We start from the raw sequence: 17,811 nt of genomic DNA on the forward strand, positions 1-17,811 counted from the left end.
AATAGAGTAGAGCTGCAGAGAGATAGTTTGGGTGTCTCAGTACAAAGGAGAGACCAACTGGTGAGACTCCACTCAGGGTGAGCATCTTGATTTCATTTCCAGCAGGTGCCTGGGAGGGCATTTCTGGATGTCTCTTGGGAAGCCGGCTTCCCCAGTAAGTTTACATCAAGACCTGGAAGAACAGGGGATGCTGAAAGGCAGAGGAAGGTCAAAGAATAGGTTTGCTCTAAAACCAGGGTCATCTCCTTAACCAGCTTCAGGAGTCATCAGTCCCACTGTAGAGTCTATGTGAATGGTGACCCCTGGAACTGCAAGATGGCAGCCACTTCTCCCATCAGCAACCTATTTAATGAAATTGCAATATAGTTGTAGCATTCTTCAATGGTACATACTTTAAGCAGTGAGCTATCACTGCTTACATCATAAAAAGCACAGCCCTTGAAACTCCAACCAACTGCCAAGGCTTTACACAGTCCATTTCATTTCGACATCCTTTTTTTCCATCAACCCACGCATTTCAACTTGAAGCTTCAGCTCAACCTCATCTCACCTTTAAAACCTCAACAAAATAGATCCTTTCTCCTATCACTCTTTCATTCTAAGTCACCTCAGAACCTAGTACTGCCGTGGAGGCTGGGCAAAAGCTTCATGAAGTACCAAGAAAGGCATCATTCTCTAGCCTTCTCCTCCCAGAATTCCACTGCTTTCGCAGGTTCCCCCAGAGAGACACACGGACAACGGCACAGGCGTATGTACACATGCATACACAAACACCCCACACGCCGGCTATGAAGAGCCTATAGGGGCTTCCACAGACCATCAGCCCTTTCACCCCACTTAACCCAAAGTCACAGTCTATGCCAGAGGACATGCTATTCCTAGAATCTTAGAAATCCCTTCCACCCCACACCCAAGTCAAATACACACTTTTGTCCTCCCAGTCCAGAATCCTAATTGGGTTTAGACTAGGTTCTTCTCCCTCGATAAAATGATAGGACCAGAAACTAACACAACATTGTAAAGCAACTATACTCCAATTTTTTTAAAAAAAATGTCCCTACAGGGACTCCCACAAAAAAAAAAAAAAAGATAGGACCAGCTTCCTTTTACTGGTTATCTCTGAGATCATCTCTTTGCATCTGTGATTCTGAGCCCAGACCGAGCACGTAAATGGTCCCCTGTTCCTAGGAGCTTAGGCACTCCAATTCTAAGAAAGCAAAAGAGAAAATGACCTTCACCCCATGAGTCACTAAGGAAAGAGAACCCTCCTGGGCAGAGATGTGATTTGTGGTGTGAAGACTATTTCTAATCCTGGGTACCAAGCCTTCTTATCCATCTGCCTGCAGGCCTGGAGGAGCCTCTCCCCCACCGGCCAGCTCTACCTTCACCACCAGCACCTTTCCTGACCCAGGATTCTGCTCTCTGCAGGTTGTAGAGCTGACCTTCCTCCCCTCTCTTCTCAAAGCCATCTTCCTATTGATGACAGGTAGAGCAAGCCAATGGTTTTTGCTGTCTGAAGCTTTGTCTAGATCTAGCCCAGGGGTCAGCACACGGTTTTGCAAGTCAAATGCAGCCAACGGCCTGTTTTGGTATGGCTCACAGGCTAAGAATGGTTTCTACACTGTAAGATGGTTGAAAGAAATCAAAAGAATATTTTGTGAAACATGGAAATAGGGGATATTTGAGTTTTGGTATTCACATATAAAATTGTATTGGCATACAGCCATGCCCCTTCATTTACGTATTGTCTATGGCTGTTCCCATGCTACAGTGACAGAGTTGAGGATTTGCCAGACTGTGTGTCCCACAAAGCTGAAAATATTTACTTCATGGAAAAAATTGCCCACCTAAGCTCCAGTTCATAATCAAGTCAACTGCATTAACAAATTCTTTTTTCTCTATTACTTAATTAGGAAGAAACATTATAGCTACTATCTAAAGGATTTTTAAAAATCACTTCTCCACAACTGTATTTAACAGTTTATCCACAGTCAAAGTGAAGAGCTTAAAGAGAAGTTAGCTCAGAACCTTTGCGGACTAAACCTGAATTCAGTTCTGAGGTGCAGAAGCCCACCTCCCTCTTGTGGACTGGCTTGGGTTTTTCATAATGAACACTACCGGCCTCCCTCCATTCCCAGTCTGGGATGTGCGAAGAAATGACACTTCTCGTAGTGGGTTGACTCGTGTCCCCCCAAAACTCATATCTACCTAGAACCTCAGAATGTAACTCTTTGGAAATATGGTCTTTGCAGATGTAACTAGTTAAGGATCTAGAAATGAAATCATCTTGGATGTCGAGTGAGCCCTAAATCCAATTACTGATGTCCTTTTAAGAAGAGGAGAGGATACAGAGAGACATACAGAGGAGAAGGCCACGTGAAGACGAACGCAGAGAGTGGAGTGATGGGTCTACAAGCCAAGTAATGCCTGGGGCCACCAGAAGCTAGAAGAGGCCAGGAAGAATCCTGTTCTAGAGCCTTCGGAGGGAGCTCAGCCCTGCCAATACCTTTTTGGATTTCTAGCCTCCGTAACTGTGAGAGAATAAATTTCTGGTGTTTAAGCCACCCAGTTTATGATACTTTGTTATGGCCGTCTATGGAAAACAAATATACCTCCCATTTCCAGACCCTGGTAAAGTTTTCAAAGAACTTTCACAGCTACTTAGTTCACGGATTCTCACAGTGATTTTCTGAGTAGGCAGTCGATGGATTCCCTGCATTCTTTTGCTAAGGTACAGGGAGACTCACCCATTCAGCATCTACGGATAAAAGCCAGGGACCCTTCCTGCTCCTTGCTAAGTACTCTTGAAATTTGATGATCTGTAAGTTTTTTCTATTACTATACTTGGGGGGCTCAAACATTTGAGAGACTTCTTACTCCTTCTATAACAATTAATTACATGCCCGCTTTTAACTGACCCCTCATTCACACCTAACGTTTATCTAGAGGATGGCTGTGTTTCAGCCACAGAAATCCAGCTTTTACCTCTGTTGTCTGATCATTCTGCTAAAGTCATGCTACCAAATAGACAAAAACTCAGAAACTTCATGAACCAAGAAGACGTCCTCTAACAAGTTGTGTCATATGTTACTCATTTAGGAATATTGCAAAAACACTACTTCTCACCATATTTGTAAATGAAAAACACATGAGTGTAACCTGTAATACCATAGGAAAAATTGCTCTTTCGGTAGGTTTGGCCCCTGACTTTTGAAATATGAACCCATCAGGGGAATTTCAACTTACGCTGGATTCAGCTCATTATTCTCTTGCCCCTTACATGCCAGTAGAGAAGGTAATTTTAGAAAATTGAATTTCCACGGCATCATGGAAATGGCACTGATGACCTGGGTTCTAGTCCCAGCATTGCCACTTGCTGGCTGGGTGACTTTAGGCAAGTAACCCTTGGTCTCTCCCAGACTACATTTCTGCATCTGTGGAACGAGAATGCTAATAATCCCAGGCCCCGTGAGAATCAAATCAAAATAAGATGGCTGGGGATTTGGGGGAAATGGGGAGATATTGGTCAAGGGGTACGAAGTTTCCGTTATGCAGGATGAATACGTTCTGGAGACCTAATATACAGCGTGGTGGCTATAGTTAATGATACCATACTCTACGCTTGAAATTTGCTAAGAGGGTAGATTTTGTGTTGTCACCACACACACAATCGTTAGCGTGATTGTGGAGGTTATTTCACAGTGTTTATGTGTACCAAAACATCAAGGTGTACAACATCTAGCTGTACACCTTGAACATATACAATTGTTATTTGTCAATTACACCTCAGTAAAGCTGGAAAAAAATAAGATGATGTATATGAAAGCAACTGTAAACCATAAGTGTAAAGGTAATAGGTTTTTGTTATTGTCACCTATATTATAAACTCTATTCGGTAACCAAAGCATAGCACTTTTTAAAAAGATAGTCAATTAAAGATCGTTTGCTTTCACGTCAATTAAAAAAAAATACTTAAGAGACTTACAACAGCCATAAAGAGTTCTATAACTCCTTTCTAAAGCCCTTCGCATTCACTGTTTGGCTTGAATCAATATGGTTATCTACCCGTCAATTTTTCTTATTCTTTAGCACAGAATGTGAACAGTCTGTTTTTTACGACTGGCTCAGAATGTACTAAGCTAATCGATATATCCAGTGATAACAGGATGATTTGGAACACACGTAACAAAAGCTTATCGCTTTACTGCATACTGAATCTGTCAAAATATTTTCCTAGAAGTCATGTGAAAACAGAAGTTCTCCATCTTTCATTATGTTAGTGGGTGGTGACGAAAGGATTAGGACACTATTTCCTGAGTTCACAGCTTGGTGTCTTTCAGTGAAATGCAGCCTATAGCTGTTTATGTTTCTTTAAAAAATGAGCTGAAATATAATAATACTCCACGCCGAATTGGTATCCAATCCCAAAAGAAGATCCAATTCTAGTTTGCCCATATTGGCCAAGTCTTCAAAATTCCTCAACTGTTCTGAAGGTTGGGACTGAGAGGTGGGCAGACAAGGCTCACACACTCCAGGCTGTCAAGGCCCACACTCTTGGAGGGAGGCAACAGCTGAAGGACCTTTACAAACAAGGTGGGTTTGGGCTTAACCACAAAGGAGGAGCACGCCCTCAGAGATTTACTGCTGGAAGAAACCTCACTGATGAGCTAATCTGAATTCCCCATCTAACGAGAGGCCTAGAGAGGTAAACTCACTCTCTCAAGTTCAGGCAGCAAGTCCAGGCCAGAAGTGAAACCCACATCTCAGGAGACCTTGTTCAAACTGTACTTTGTAATATACCACACATCCCCTCACAGAGGATTACTAAAGTGATGAATAAATAGCAATGTTTTAAAATCTATCCTTATTAATGATGATTTTAATTGGCATAGTATAAAAATTAAAGGTTTCCTTTCAGAATAAGAATAAATCAATCTTTCCAACCAAAAAAAAAAAGAAAAGTGTTAAAAGTGACACGGGATTTAAAAGCACAGAGCACCAAGACTGTTGCACTGAAACCAAACAGTCTAATTAATTTAAAAAAATGGAATGTTGAAATAGCTGACATGGTTCCAGGATGTTGATGGCTGAATCACTTACATACAGCCTTAGAAAAGAAATATATATGCTAAAGAAGAGGACTTGAGGAGATGAGAGGGGGAAATAAAAAAAGACCCAGGCATTTGCACAATCTTTACTAGGCCAAAGTTGAGCTCTCTTCCCGAGTTTGACTAGAGAAAATGGAGGGAGAGGGGCTAAGGAAGGACAGGGGAGGAGAGCGTCGTTTGCAACAACCATTTCAGCACTGCTCTAGAAAGAGCCTTGGGAAAGCAGGCGGAGGAAAACCGATGCCTACAGAGCAAGAAATGAGATGTGCTTTCGGGTAAGGGAATAGAGAACGCAGGAGCTCAGAAATTACTGCTTGAGTCGGTGACAGGGATTGGCCTGAGAGTTCCTAGGCCACCACCCATGAAGCCCCTGGGACAGTGGGGTTTCAAGTTCAGCATCACAATCTGGATACCACATCACCTAGGCATTCAAGACACTTAAGTCTCTGGCTTTTTGAGGCCCAGCTCACTTTGGTCCGATAAACCCTCAGTCACAGACAAACCGGCCTATGCTCAGAATATACCTTGTATGTTCTTATCTCCCTTTTTTGTACCTGACAGTCTCTCCACCCATCACTAATTTGCACGCACGTGAATGGTCCTGCCCTGCAGATCCCTCTTCACCTATTGTGATTCCACCCAGTACTCAAGATCAAGTTCAAAATCTATCTTACTGGGCTTCCCTGGTGGCGCAGTGGTTGAGAGTCCGCCTGCCGATGCAGGGGACACGCGTTCGTGCCCCGGTCCGGGAGGATCCCACATGCCACGGAGCAGCTGGGCCCGTGAGCCATGGCCGCTGAGCCTGCGCGTCCGGAGCCTGTGCTCCGCAACGGGAGAGGCCACAACGGTGAGAGGCCCGCGTACCGCAAAAGAAAAAAAATCTATCTTACTCTGTAAATAAGTTCACTTGTACCATCTTTTTAGATTCCCCTTATAAGTGATGTTATATGATATTTGTCTTTTTCTGTCTGACTTCACTAAACAGAGACAGACTCACAGACTTCGAAAACAAACTTATGGTTACCAAAGGGGAAAGGTGTGGAGGGAGGGATAAGTTAGGAGTTTGGGATTAACATGTACACACTACTATATATAAAACAGATAATCAACAAGGACCTACTGTATAGCACATGGAACTCTACTCAGTAGTCTGTAATAACCTATATGGGAAAGAATCTAAAAAAGAATGGATATATGTATAACTGAACCACTTTGCTGTACACCTGAAACTAACACAACATTGTAAATCAACTGTCCCCCAATATAAAATAAAAATTAAATTAAAGAATCTATCTTGCATTCTGTCTCCGTGAAACCTTCTGGGGTTACAGCTATGCGTCACTTTCTGGTGAGACACCCTTATGATTGTGACGGTGGTCTCAGCCGCCCCTCCCCAAGACACCTTTTTTTAATCAGCGAAATATGACAACCTTAAATAAATCCCCTCCCAGCATCTCGGACCTCTCCATCACAAAGAATGTGAGGCTCCAAGTTCTACTGGCATTACTGACGATGCTTTTCAGATGCTCGGCGAAGGCTACTTCATTCAGCTTAGAGAGACACTAAAGTTGCTGGGGGGTGGAGGGCAGAGGAAGAGGGGTGGTGAGGAAAATGAATTTTAATCCCAATGAGACCAAGCAATTGGAAGAGTTAGTCAAAAAGCACAAAGAAAAAAGCAACTACTATGCAATGGACTGGCAGAGAACATACAAAGCTTTCTGGATCCTACACTTCTATGGGATACATCTTAAGGTCAAGGTCTCTGCTGGCACCCTTGAAAGTGTGAGGCCTTTCCAAGGTTTCTCCATTCATTCCCAGCGAGGTGGGGATTGAAGCAGTGAGAGCCTTAGACTGAATACTATTTTATTTCCATAAGAATGGGCAAAAAAAGAAATTCACGACGTACATCAAGTGAAAAATGCTTAGCATGGGTTGCGTGCAGCAGCTGGACGGCCTTCCGTTCTTGGAAGGATCTGCCTCTACGGTTTCTGTGTAGCTGCCCGGGTGCTTCCAGCACATGAATGTTAAGTTCCCACCCTTCTCTGCAGTTCTCACACAAGGGACCTGAGCTTCCTATCCACGTTTAATAAATAAAGCTAATTACAGCCACAGCGTTCACTGCATAGGATATAAAACAAGGCAGGCACAGTCACGAATGCGAGGAATAACTTTCAGCTGGCGGACAAAGCGAGCCACTAACATGAGCTAAAGCCAAATCCCATCATTCCTTCAGTTCCGTTCAACTTTTCGAAGAGGCTCCTAATTTCGAGGCAACTGGAACCTCAGATAGTCTTAGGTCACAGCCAAGAGCACCTTGGAAAGCAAATGACCCTTTATGGTGATGACACTCCACACATTCATACTGTACTTATGGAAGCTTATTGGAGTGAAAGCTTATTGGATGGAAACGCTGAATACATACATGAATGATGGGATTTGGCTTTAGCTCATCTTAGTGGCTCCCTTTGTCCGCCAGCTGAAAGTTAGTGCTGCATTCGTGCCTGTGCCTGCCTTGTTTTATACCCTATGCAGTGAACACTGCGGCTGTAATTAGCTTTATTTATTGTACGTGGATAGGAAGCTCAGGTCCCTTGTGTGAGAACTGCAGAGAACGGTGGGAACTTAACATTCGTGAGCTGGATGCACTCGGGCAGCTACACAGAAACCGTAGAGGCAGATTTTTTTTATCCTAATGAAAAAATAAGCAAAAACATCTGTAATGAAATCATGTATAAAGCTGCATTTATTAACAAATTCGTTTCCTAATGAAACACCATCTGCAAGCAACCCTCAGTTTCCACTTGATATAAATAGGTCTTTTACTGTTTTCAGATGCAGTTCACAGAGAAGTCTTCTAAGCGCAACTGCAGAACACATCAGTCTTTTGTTTGTTTGTTTGTTTGTTTCCTGGAAAGATAGTGAGTTAAGCTTTTAAACAAATCATTTGTTTAAAAAGCGTGCTTCCATTGAAAAGCCGACCTTTGGCAAGAAAGCTGGATTTTATTAGTATCCTTTTTAGTTAGTATTTATTAGTATCCTTATTATCGGTACAGAAATTCTAAGGAGCAAGGAAAGTTTCAAGGATGGGAAATAATTAAAATGTCTCCACTACGTACACAAGTGTAGACACAGAAACAAATAAGGGCACACACACACACATGCACATTTCATTCCAATAATAAATAGTTTATGATCTCTCAACTCACTAATATCTTCATATCTGCTTATTCGTGTATCTTAGAACGTGTCTTTTTCCTGGTCATTCAACCCCCCACTCGGCCCAAATACACTTCATGAACACACATCAGCCTCCTGTCACTTGAGCCAGGGAAAGAGCTGGGAAAGCTCAAAGAAATCCTATGACTGCTCTGTGGACGAGCCTTTTCAGTAATAACTCAAAATAATGCTACCACTCATTGTAGATGGTTACTTTGACCAGGGACCCAGAACCCCAGGCCTGGAACTCTTGGCGCCAGGGACTGGGGCTGAATTCTAATGCTAAGTGCTTTTGGAAAGTACATCAAGATTTAATAGGGTGAATGTCCAGACTCGGTCAGAGTTTCAGCCACATCAATTCCATTAGGTTCAAAGTTCCATAAGGCCCCACCCTGTCTGTACTTCCGCTCACGTTTTAATCTTCTAAGTTCTCTCTTAGGCTGGCTAACTTCTCATTCCCTTTCCGCTTATTTTTGGTTTTCACATTGCCCTTGAAACCTGTATATTACTCTCCTGACCTTAGGGCCCTAAGCTTCTCTCTACCCCTCCTTCAAATCCTTCCTTGACACCTATATTTTAAAATAAGTACTTTCTTCATTGATCTCTTATCATGACTTCATTGCATCCGACCCATTTTTCAGACAAGGCTCTACCGAAGTCTGTCTGTACCGTCACTAAAGGCTGCGTACACATAGGCTGCTCCGTGGGGCACCATCACCAGAGCTGATGACAGCTCAGACTCTCTTTGGAAATGTACCTCTCATTGCTGTGCCCGAGCACTGAGTGAAAGCATGGAGTCGGTTCTGAATCTGGGCCAGCCATGTTGAGAATGTATGAGAGAGAGGATTACAGTGGAGTGGATCTCAGTGGGTCTGTGAGCTGTCACTCTGCCAATGAGGTGTTGATACAGGATAACAGACTTCTTGATGGGCCAATGCTATTTCCAGACCAGTCCTGAGTAACAGCACTGCCGTGTAAAGAAAGAAGAGCAGAAGAGACCAGGGCGAGAGACGGGGCAAGAATGATGTCCCACCTCCCACTCAGCTCCCCCTCTTTCAAAGTAGGTTGCTTTCTGGCTTTTAAGTATCACACTCCTGTATTAAGTCATCAGGTGGAAATTAGGATTTAGGATTTCCAAATGACCATGCAGGACAAGAATAGAGTAAGACACAGGCAGACAGAGTACAATTAAGGAAATAGAACTGAGACTGGATCTTCTAGCAATTGTTTACCTTTGTTCGTGTTATTTGATTAACATTATGGCTTAGGAAATGTAATCAAGTAACGATTTTTGAAGTTCATTCATTCGACAAACATTTATTGAGTATCTACTATGTGCCAGGCGATTGCTAGGCACTTGGGATACAGAGAAGAACGAGACATTCCTTGCTCTCAGGGAGCTCCCAGTCTAATAGAGGAGACAGACACATAAACGAGTAACTACCATACAATGACGTCAGTGCCAGCCAAGGTGTATATAAGGCGCTCGGCAAGCCCAGAGAAAGGACTTTGTCATTAAGCCTCGTGGAATCAGGGAAGCTTTCATGGAGAAAAGTGACAACCAGGTAGACTTGAAGGAGAAACAGGACTTCACCAGGAAGACAAAGGAGGGTAGGGAGAGACATTCTAGGCTGAGGAGACAGCAGGCACAAAAGCAAGGAAGCGTGACAAAGCAGGACATGACGGGGAACCCCAGGTAGCTCCGCGTGGCTGAGATCTCATCTGCACGTGAAGAAGTCGTGAAGTATGAGGTCGGGAAGGGAGTATGAAATCAGAGAGTGAAGAGCTTTGTATGTGGGACTAAGAAATTTGGACTGTTTCCTGGAGGCAATGAGAAGGCATTGAAGAATCCAAAGCAGAGAGTGACATGGTCAGATCTGCCCACTGGATCGGCCTGGATGGAAGATGGTTTGAAAGAGAGGTGAGCCTAGAGGGAGGGACACCAGACAGGAGGCGGCCCAGGCAAGAGATGCTCACGGGCGCTTCGAAGGCGGTGAGGGTGAAGAGGTGACAGACTGGAGAGATACTTGGGAGGAAGCTTGACGAGACCTGATGATTGGTGATGATACCAACAGCAAAACCGCCTGAGAAATGAAATAATACTCAAAACATGCATTGAGCAAATCCAAACCAAGGGCCCCCGTCCTCCCTTCCTTGGTGTTCCCATCGTCCTCTGAAATCAGCACATCTGCTGAGTGTGAATAAAAGAAGACCTGTAGGGTACATGTGGTCAGACTTCTCTAATTCAGACACCACTAACTCGGATTCTGCAATAGTTCAGACAGACTGTCTGTGAGTCCTATCGAGTAAGAATTTCAACCTACTTTCTTCCTCCGTGTCTTTTCAAGCCTTCAGTCACCAGTGAAAGCAGTGGTTTCTTCTGCAGTCAGGCGCTTGAGGTGCAGTAGACAGCCGCTTACGTGGTGGCACCTGAGAGGCACCCAATATATGCCCCCCACCCAGGGGCCACAAGGCCTGAGATCCAATCGTTAGCGATTCATTCCTTTGGGAGAGGCTTTGGCCCCTCTGGACTTCTCTTTTATAAGGCAATGCTTTTGGCTTTGACAGAAGGGATCAAGGTAGTACAAGAGGGTTAGGTAGGCATCTGTAGAAGAAGGTGATGCAGAAGGAAAGATTGAGGGACACGGAAGATAATGTCAAGATCTTGCCAAGGAACAGCCCTGCAAGCGCTCAAGAAACTACGATTCTTAAGGAATGCCTTCCACTTCCGGTTCCAGCAAATCACACTTGTACATCCTCGTACCTTAAGGAACTTCTGTGTTTTACGTTTATGATACGCTATCAGTTACTGAAGGCCTAGGGTGACTCACAGTCTTTTCAAGCACCTCATCCTGCTTAGGACCAATGAAAATCTCCAATGTGATTGATTTGTACAGAATATTACTACAAATGCATTCTCCGAAACTATTTTATAACTCCAACTTTTCACTCGCTCAGACTGACCTCGCCTTTTGTCATTCCAAATTACGGAGATTTAACTGTATTTGCAGAGTGTTAATCGGTCAAGTCACAAGTGACAGGAGATCAAGACTCAGACTCTGACCTTGAAGAGTCTCGTCTACAGCTCAAGAAGGTACGAAACAAAACAAAAAGAAACAAAACGAAACTTTAAAAATTACTTACTTCACTTGTTTGGAGAATGGTGAACTTTGGCAGTTTAGTCTTTGAACTGGGTGCACTGGGTTTGCCATCCAAGAGTGACCCAAATGACAGATTCCCAAAGCTGTTCTCGAATTCAATTGAAGGTTTCAGCGTGGGAGAGATGTCCGGGGCTTGGTCCTGGCCATCCATGGGTCTGACATATGCGGTTGGTTTTTGCTGCCCCACGCTCGTTTTGCAGTAAACCCCTGGTGGGAAGTTTTGAACCACAAGGCCACTGCTGGGAGCTAATAAAGAAGAGGCAACTAGGGGAGACCCAGGCGCCTGCAGTGTGAATTCAGATTCTTCTGGTGAGCTGGACTGAAAGATTTCTTTGAACGTATCCCCTCCACCGGACTTGAGGTTACCGTCTTCCTTTGCAGATGGGTTTGACTCTTCAGCTGCTCCAACTTGAGGCTGTTCAGCTGGGTAGACAAAGAAGTCTTCCAGTCTGGCAGGGGGCTGGTCCTGTGTCGGGGGCTGCGTTTTGTTGGGCTGACTGCCAGCCTGGCTGGCCGGTACCATGCTAGGGTTCTGACTGTCTCGTGGCCAGTCAGGTTTTGACTTCCGGTTGCTGTGTATGAGAGTTGAATTCAGTATCACAACCGAAGGTGGAGGCATCGGTGCCGAGGAGTGAGTGCTATCCTGATGAGGTGGGATCATTCGGTTCTTTTGTTCTGGAAAAAAGCTTGGTTCGTTTTTGTTGATGGGAGTCTGGGGCACGGAATTCTTTGGGATTCCCACTAGATGATTCTGATTAGAATGGTTAGTTAACAAATCCTTCATTTCATCATAGTTTCCCAGCGTGTTCTGGACTCGGTTGGCAAGTGCATCACCTTTGTTTGTCTAAAATAACAAAAAGATGGGGGTGGGAGGAGAGAGAATGAATAGGTTTGTGTTTCCTAATGTTAATGTTTCATACAGATGCCCTAAGTAGACTAGCATATAGGGTTCTTTAAAATTCTCATGCTGCCACATAATTTCATACATTTCATGTGCTATGTAAGAGAAAAAAATCAATAACACTGTTGAAAGAGCCTCTTGGAATGAGCTGTGTGATTAATGTCTGTATACTCCCTGGCCTGTTCTTACTTAAACACGCTCATTGGGAGAAAGTTTTAAATTACGTTGCTTACGAATTTCATTAGCGAAATAACTTAATTTAGGTCCAATGAGTTGAACTGTACATTCTACACTGTGATTAACAACTTCCGCTTACTGATCATTGGAATTATAATAGAATGTTCGACTTATGTCTGTTCTTGACATGTCAGCCCTTTGTGCTACATTACACCATGAAAAAGCCTTAGCCCGTTGGATAAGGAAGTCAGTTAAACTGTGCTATCATGACTACATTCAGTTTAGAAAAGGCATGGGCTTAAACAACATTGAACTGAGCTAACGTATGACTAAAGTGAATCCAATTCCTTTTAATCAAAGACTGCATAAATTACTGGTGTCTGCCTACATATTCTGGGGGCAACTCTGTTTACATATTGATGATTCATACTCGTTTACTTTGAAATGGTGCAAACTGTTCATCAACAGTGACTCAAGCTCTCCTCTGTCTTTCCAAGGGTTTAGAAAAATTTATTCAAGAATTTAAACTGTTGGTTAAGTAAATCAAAACAAAGTCCGATTTTCAAAGTTGGCAACTACATCATTCTATATGGAGAATCAACACAAGGACGTTTTAGTCTATTCTCTTTACCTGCCAAAGGTGTTATCAAAACCGGCTGCTGAATTCAGGGGCAAAGGGCTGCTTTGTGTCTAGGCTGCATCATCCTGGCCCAAGATGTTGCAATGAAAGAAGGCTACCAGCACCCATGGAGCCACCTGGCAGCAGGGCCAGCGCCTGGGGAAGACGGCCACCCTGTGTAGCCTCCATGTCCCAGGAGTCATAGGCCAGCTCTCCATGTACAGGAGGGGGTGACTACCTCCCCACTGGTACAACCTCCACTGAAGACAGATGTGTCACATCTAAGGTTGCTCACACGCCCTTAACACCTGGTGTGTGCCTATTCAAGCCTGGCTTCTCAGGCTAAACCTAGGATGTATGGCTGCGTGCTGCTCTCTGTATGTCACGACGGGAGAGTGTGCGGATGAATGGAGGGTGAAGTGCTGGAAATGGATGAAATCACCCAGGGAAAGGAAACGAAGAATGAGAAGATCAGGCTCAGGAGAGAGCCCTGTGGAACGTCAACCTTTAAGAGAAGAGAAGGACCCAGCAAAGGATCCAGAGAAGGAGTAACCAGAGGGAATCGAGCTGGGAACCTTGGCCTTGTTATTACCATAATCCCCACATACTGTATAGAGCATTCAACTCGGGTCACGGGGCAAATCATATTCAAAGACTAAGGAAAAGCATGCTAATGATATGCTAAGAGGGCTCCACGGGGGATGGGGAGTTTTAGAAATCAAATAAATATATGTCAGTTTTAGTTTTCTTATACTCAGGAACATCTTATATTGCATCACATGCAACCTTGGCGCTGAAGGAGTGATTAAACAATTACAGTTCCTTATAATCCTCAGCTGAATAATCACTCCATGTTCAGAGGTACATTTGAAAGGCATAATTTAATAGGTAGAGAAGGGCAGAAATCAGTTTTATTCCCTGAAAGTCCCTAGGTTTGTCAGTTTTAATGGCAGACATTACTTTTCAGCTAAGGCAAGAATAGACTCTGTGTATATAGCGGTCTCCTTCCACGGAGGTGCCCAAGGAACCGTTCGGGCAGCAGCCAAAACCGGCCTCTATTCAATCCCTAAATTAAAAAACAAAGAGATTTCATTGTGGTCAGGGCCCAGTAGAATTCAACGCAAGCTGTAAATACTTGCAGGGCTGTGCTGGTCCCTCAAATAGTTTACCTCTTGGACCAGATGATTGCCTGATACCTGCCATCTTCAGGATCTGACCCAACAAAGGGAAACAACACCATTTCATTTCCTATTTTTAAATGCCTCCATTTATATTGTCTCCTTTAATGAATTAAGACATGTTTCCTTCCATTAGACAAAGCGAATGCTATAACCTTTCCCTTTTTGCCTTAGCTACCAGGAAGCTCAAAGTTATGGACCTTTCATTGACAGCTCATTGATCATTTACCGAAAATTCTTTGAACTTTCATTGAAAGACAGGTCTAGAGAATCAGAACTTTGCCCCCAGATGTCACAGAGAACACCACAATACCTCAAAGTTCTGAGAAGTCGTTCACTCTCTCTGGGCCAACATCATCAGGACCCAAGAACCTCAAGGCCCATTTGTTTGCAAGCAAGCTAGTCACATCCCTGTTCATATTTCAGCAGTAAGTAAAAAGGACATGTCCATCTTATCTTCGGTGGAGAGACCCTGCTTAGGTTTTAACGTCTCTTCATTTCGGTTTACTGTTTTACTGATCTGGGTTTCTGATGCATGCTTAGAATTTCTTTCCATCTCTAGATTTTAAAATATGCTTGAAATTAGGAGAATTTCTAAGCTGTCCAATGTCTAAAACTGTTGTCTACATGACTAAAATTAGACGAAAATTGAAAGCTCTCCAAATAAGTCTAGAAAATCCACCTCCTACTACACAGGGTCTACTACAGTTATAAGTTCTTTTCCAGCACAAAACTATGGGCTTTTCTTCAAGGTCAGAGACTACCTTTTATTCATCTTCATGTCCTCAACACTTAGTACCATGTCTGATGCATCCTAGGTACTCAGCAAATTGTTGCTGAATTGAACAGAATCAAATTATAATTCATACCCTGCCTATATCAATAAAGGATTTGCAGTGGCTTGGAGTAAAGGGTACATAACCAGAAAAGCAAAGGTTAAGCTAACTTGGTTACTGTGACTGAACGTCAAATTGAACTTTGAGCTTCTCGATAGCTAAAGGCCAAAAGAAAAAGCTCATAGCTTATAGAATTCTCTTGTCTGATGGCAGGAAGCACATCGTAATTCATTAAATGAGATAAACGTTTGCCGGATACTGAAAAGGAATTCTTCTCGTTGGTTCGGTTACAAGGTTACGAGAACCTCTGAACAGTAAAACAAGTCGTTTTTTCAGCACCAATTTTACAGGAGATGCAAAGACGTTTTTCACATGGCTTTTCCTTATGCTGACTAAAAAGCAGAACTGTGTTAAAGTCTAACTCGGTGAAGGCATGTCTGCACATGGAGTTACGGGGCCAAGTTAATAGGTCCAACCGTAGGGCCTTCCTGTACACTAATGGCATAAGGGGTGGAGCTGGGATAACCTGGGGGGATGAAGGGAGGTCAATTCCCTTCAACTAGCTTCCTCACACAGCAATTGTCTCAGAGGGACTTGTGACCAGAACTACATAGCAGATAGTTCAAGGCTGAGTTCACTGGTGACACTTTCTGAGTTGCTGATTGAAGGAAGATCCGTAACAGACGTGCTGTGGCTACAAGGAGCAATTACCATGGTCATTCTAAAACACACACTGGTAAATTCAAAACACTCATGAGGCTGGGTTAGGCACAGAGGACACACAGACACACAGCCTCAAGAAGTCCACCACTCAACAATCTCAAAATAATTAACAGGGCTTCCCTGGTGGCGCAGTGGTTGAGAGTCCGCCTGCCGATGCAGCGGACGCGGGTTCGTGCCCTGGTCTGGGAAGATCCCACGTGCCGCGGAGCGGCTGGGCCCGTGAGCCATGGCCGCTGAGCCTGCGCGTCCGGAGCCTGTGCTCCGCAACGGGAGAAGCCACAGCAGTGAGAGGCCCGTGTACCGCAAAAAAAAAAAAAAAAAAAAAAAAAAAAATTAACAATACGGACCAGGTCGTCAGAGTCAACTCTCTGCCTTCCCAACACTGGAGGTGGGTAACTGTCAACCAGTTTTTAAATTTCTCAAGATGTCGATATAAGATCCACTGGCTAGAAAACCCAACGGGGCCTGAAATACATTTATGTCCACCTACATGATGGACGCTCATTATACACCATAGCAACTTCTGGTTCACACTAATCGTCTTCTTCATCCTCCCCGAGTCTTAAGAACCGTTTTAAGGAGCAAGGGATTCTTAGCCGTCCTGGTTGCACATTACAAACATGGCAAAAATGGAAATTTAGCCATTTCAATCAATTATAGGCTTCTTTCAATTTGGCCAATTCTTTACTTCCCGTTCTTGATAATTGGTTGATTCCTTAAAGGTAACCTCCACAGCCATTATTTTCTAAGTAATCACAATTCCTCCATCATCAAGGAAATGCATTTTCCAAGTATTTTCAGGCATAAATTACATGTCTGGTTTGTGGCTCGTGACTAACAGCACTCCATTTAAGCTTTTTGCCTCTTATTACTTCGGCAAATGCAGAGCTGCCTCAGTTTGCTTCTAATGTTATCTACAAATCAGTAATATAATTGCATTGCAAGACCACTGTGCTAGGAGACTGCTGTAAAAAATGAACCTCAAAACTGAAATAGCAAAATAATTTCAGTTTTGAGGTTCATTTTTTTCTTTTATTTCATTGTGGCTAATATATGTGATTTGGTAATTCCTTTTTTTAAAATTCTAATATTTTTACAGTTAATCTCTCTAAGCTGTAAGTTGCTATTTCTTTCTCTAATTATAATAATGCTAATACCTTGAATCTGTATAGCGCACTATGGATTTCAAAGCAAGGTTTCCGCAGATTGTTTGACTTGACCCTCACAATCACCGTGTGAGTCAGCACAGCTGTTCTGGTCTACTCTGGCTTCTACCTGCCCCGACCCAAATGACCTTGGATAAGCAACTTAATGTCTCTGCGCCTCGGTTTCCTCATCCTTGTTGAGCTGTGAAGAGCTGTAAAATGTCACTTGTTGTTATCATCAGTTATTTTTTCTATCAGCTACTAGTATTCACTTCAGAGCAAAGGAAACTCTAGGTCAGAGAAATAAAGTTTCTTCCCCAAAGTCACACAGGAGGTAAGCTTATCGGGTCTTCTGACTTCTTGTCGAGGATAAACAGCTTCCTGTTACAGATATGGAATCACACTTATGCGGATACGAGGCTGCAGAGAAGCTCACCTCAAATTCCTCATGGGAAACACGGGGAAAATGCGTACCCATATGCTGTAAGGGCTAGGCAAGCACGTGAAGAGAGCTCTAGCACGGTTCCTGGCACACAGGAGGCGCTTGGTACATGCCAGTTCCTCTTCCCTCCCCATCTTTCCACACTAATCTAGACACGTCAAACGGCTTCACATTTTTCAAGCACTTTTGAACACATCCTTTCCAGCAGCACAGCACAAACTCAGATTTCAGCCACCGAGGGATGTTACCCACCAGCACCCCAATCTAGGGGTGGTCAACATTCTTTCCATTCTGGGAGTGGTAGA

General features: G+C 43.6%; 1 protein-coding gene across 1 annotated transcript in view; it reads right to left on the reverse strand.

Moving 5' to 3' along the window:
* Window positions 1–17,811, reverse strand: part of AFF2 (ALF transcription elongation factor 2) — a 489,494-nt gene that overhangs the window by 311,961 nt on the left and 159,722 nt on the right. The window contains exon 3 of the mRNA XM_060002892.1: window positions 11,469–12,329. Within this exon, the coding sequence (XP_059858875.1) occupies window positions 11,469–12,329 (861 nt within the window). The remainder of the gene's footprint in view (window positions 1–11,468; window positions 12,330–17,811) is intronic.

This window comes from Delphinus delphis, chromosome X (assembly GCF_949987515.2).
Source record: "Delphinus delphis chromosome X, mDelDel1.2, whole genome shotgun sequence".
Classification (NCBI taxonomy): domain Eukaryota; kingdom Metazoa; phylum Chordata; class Mammalia; order Artiodactyla; family Delphinidae; genus Delphinus; species Delphinus delphis.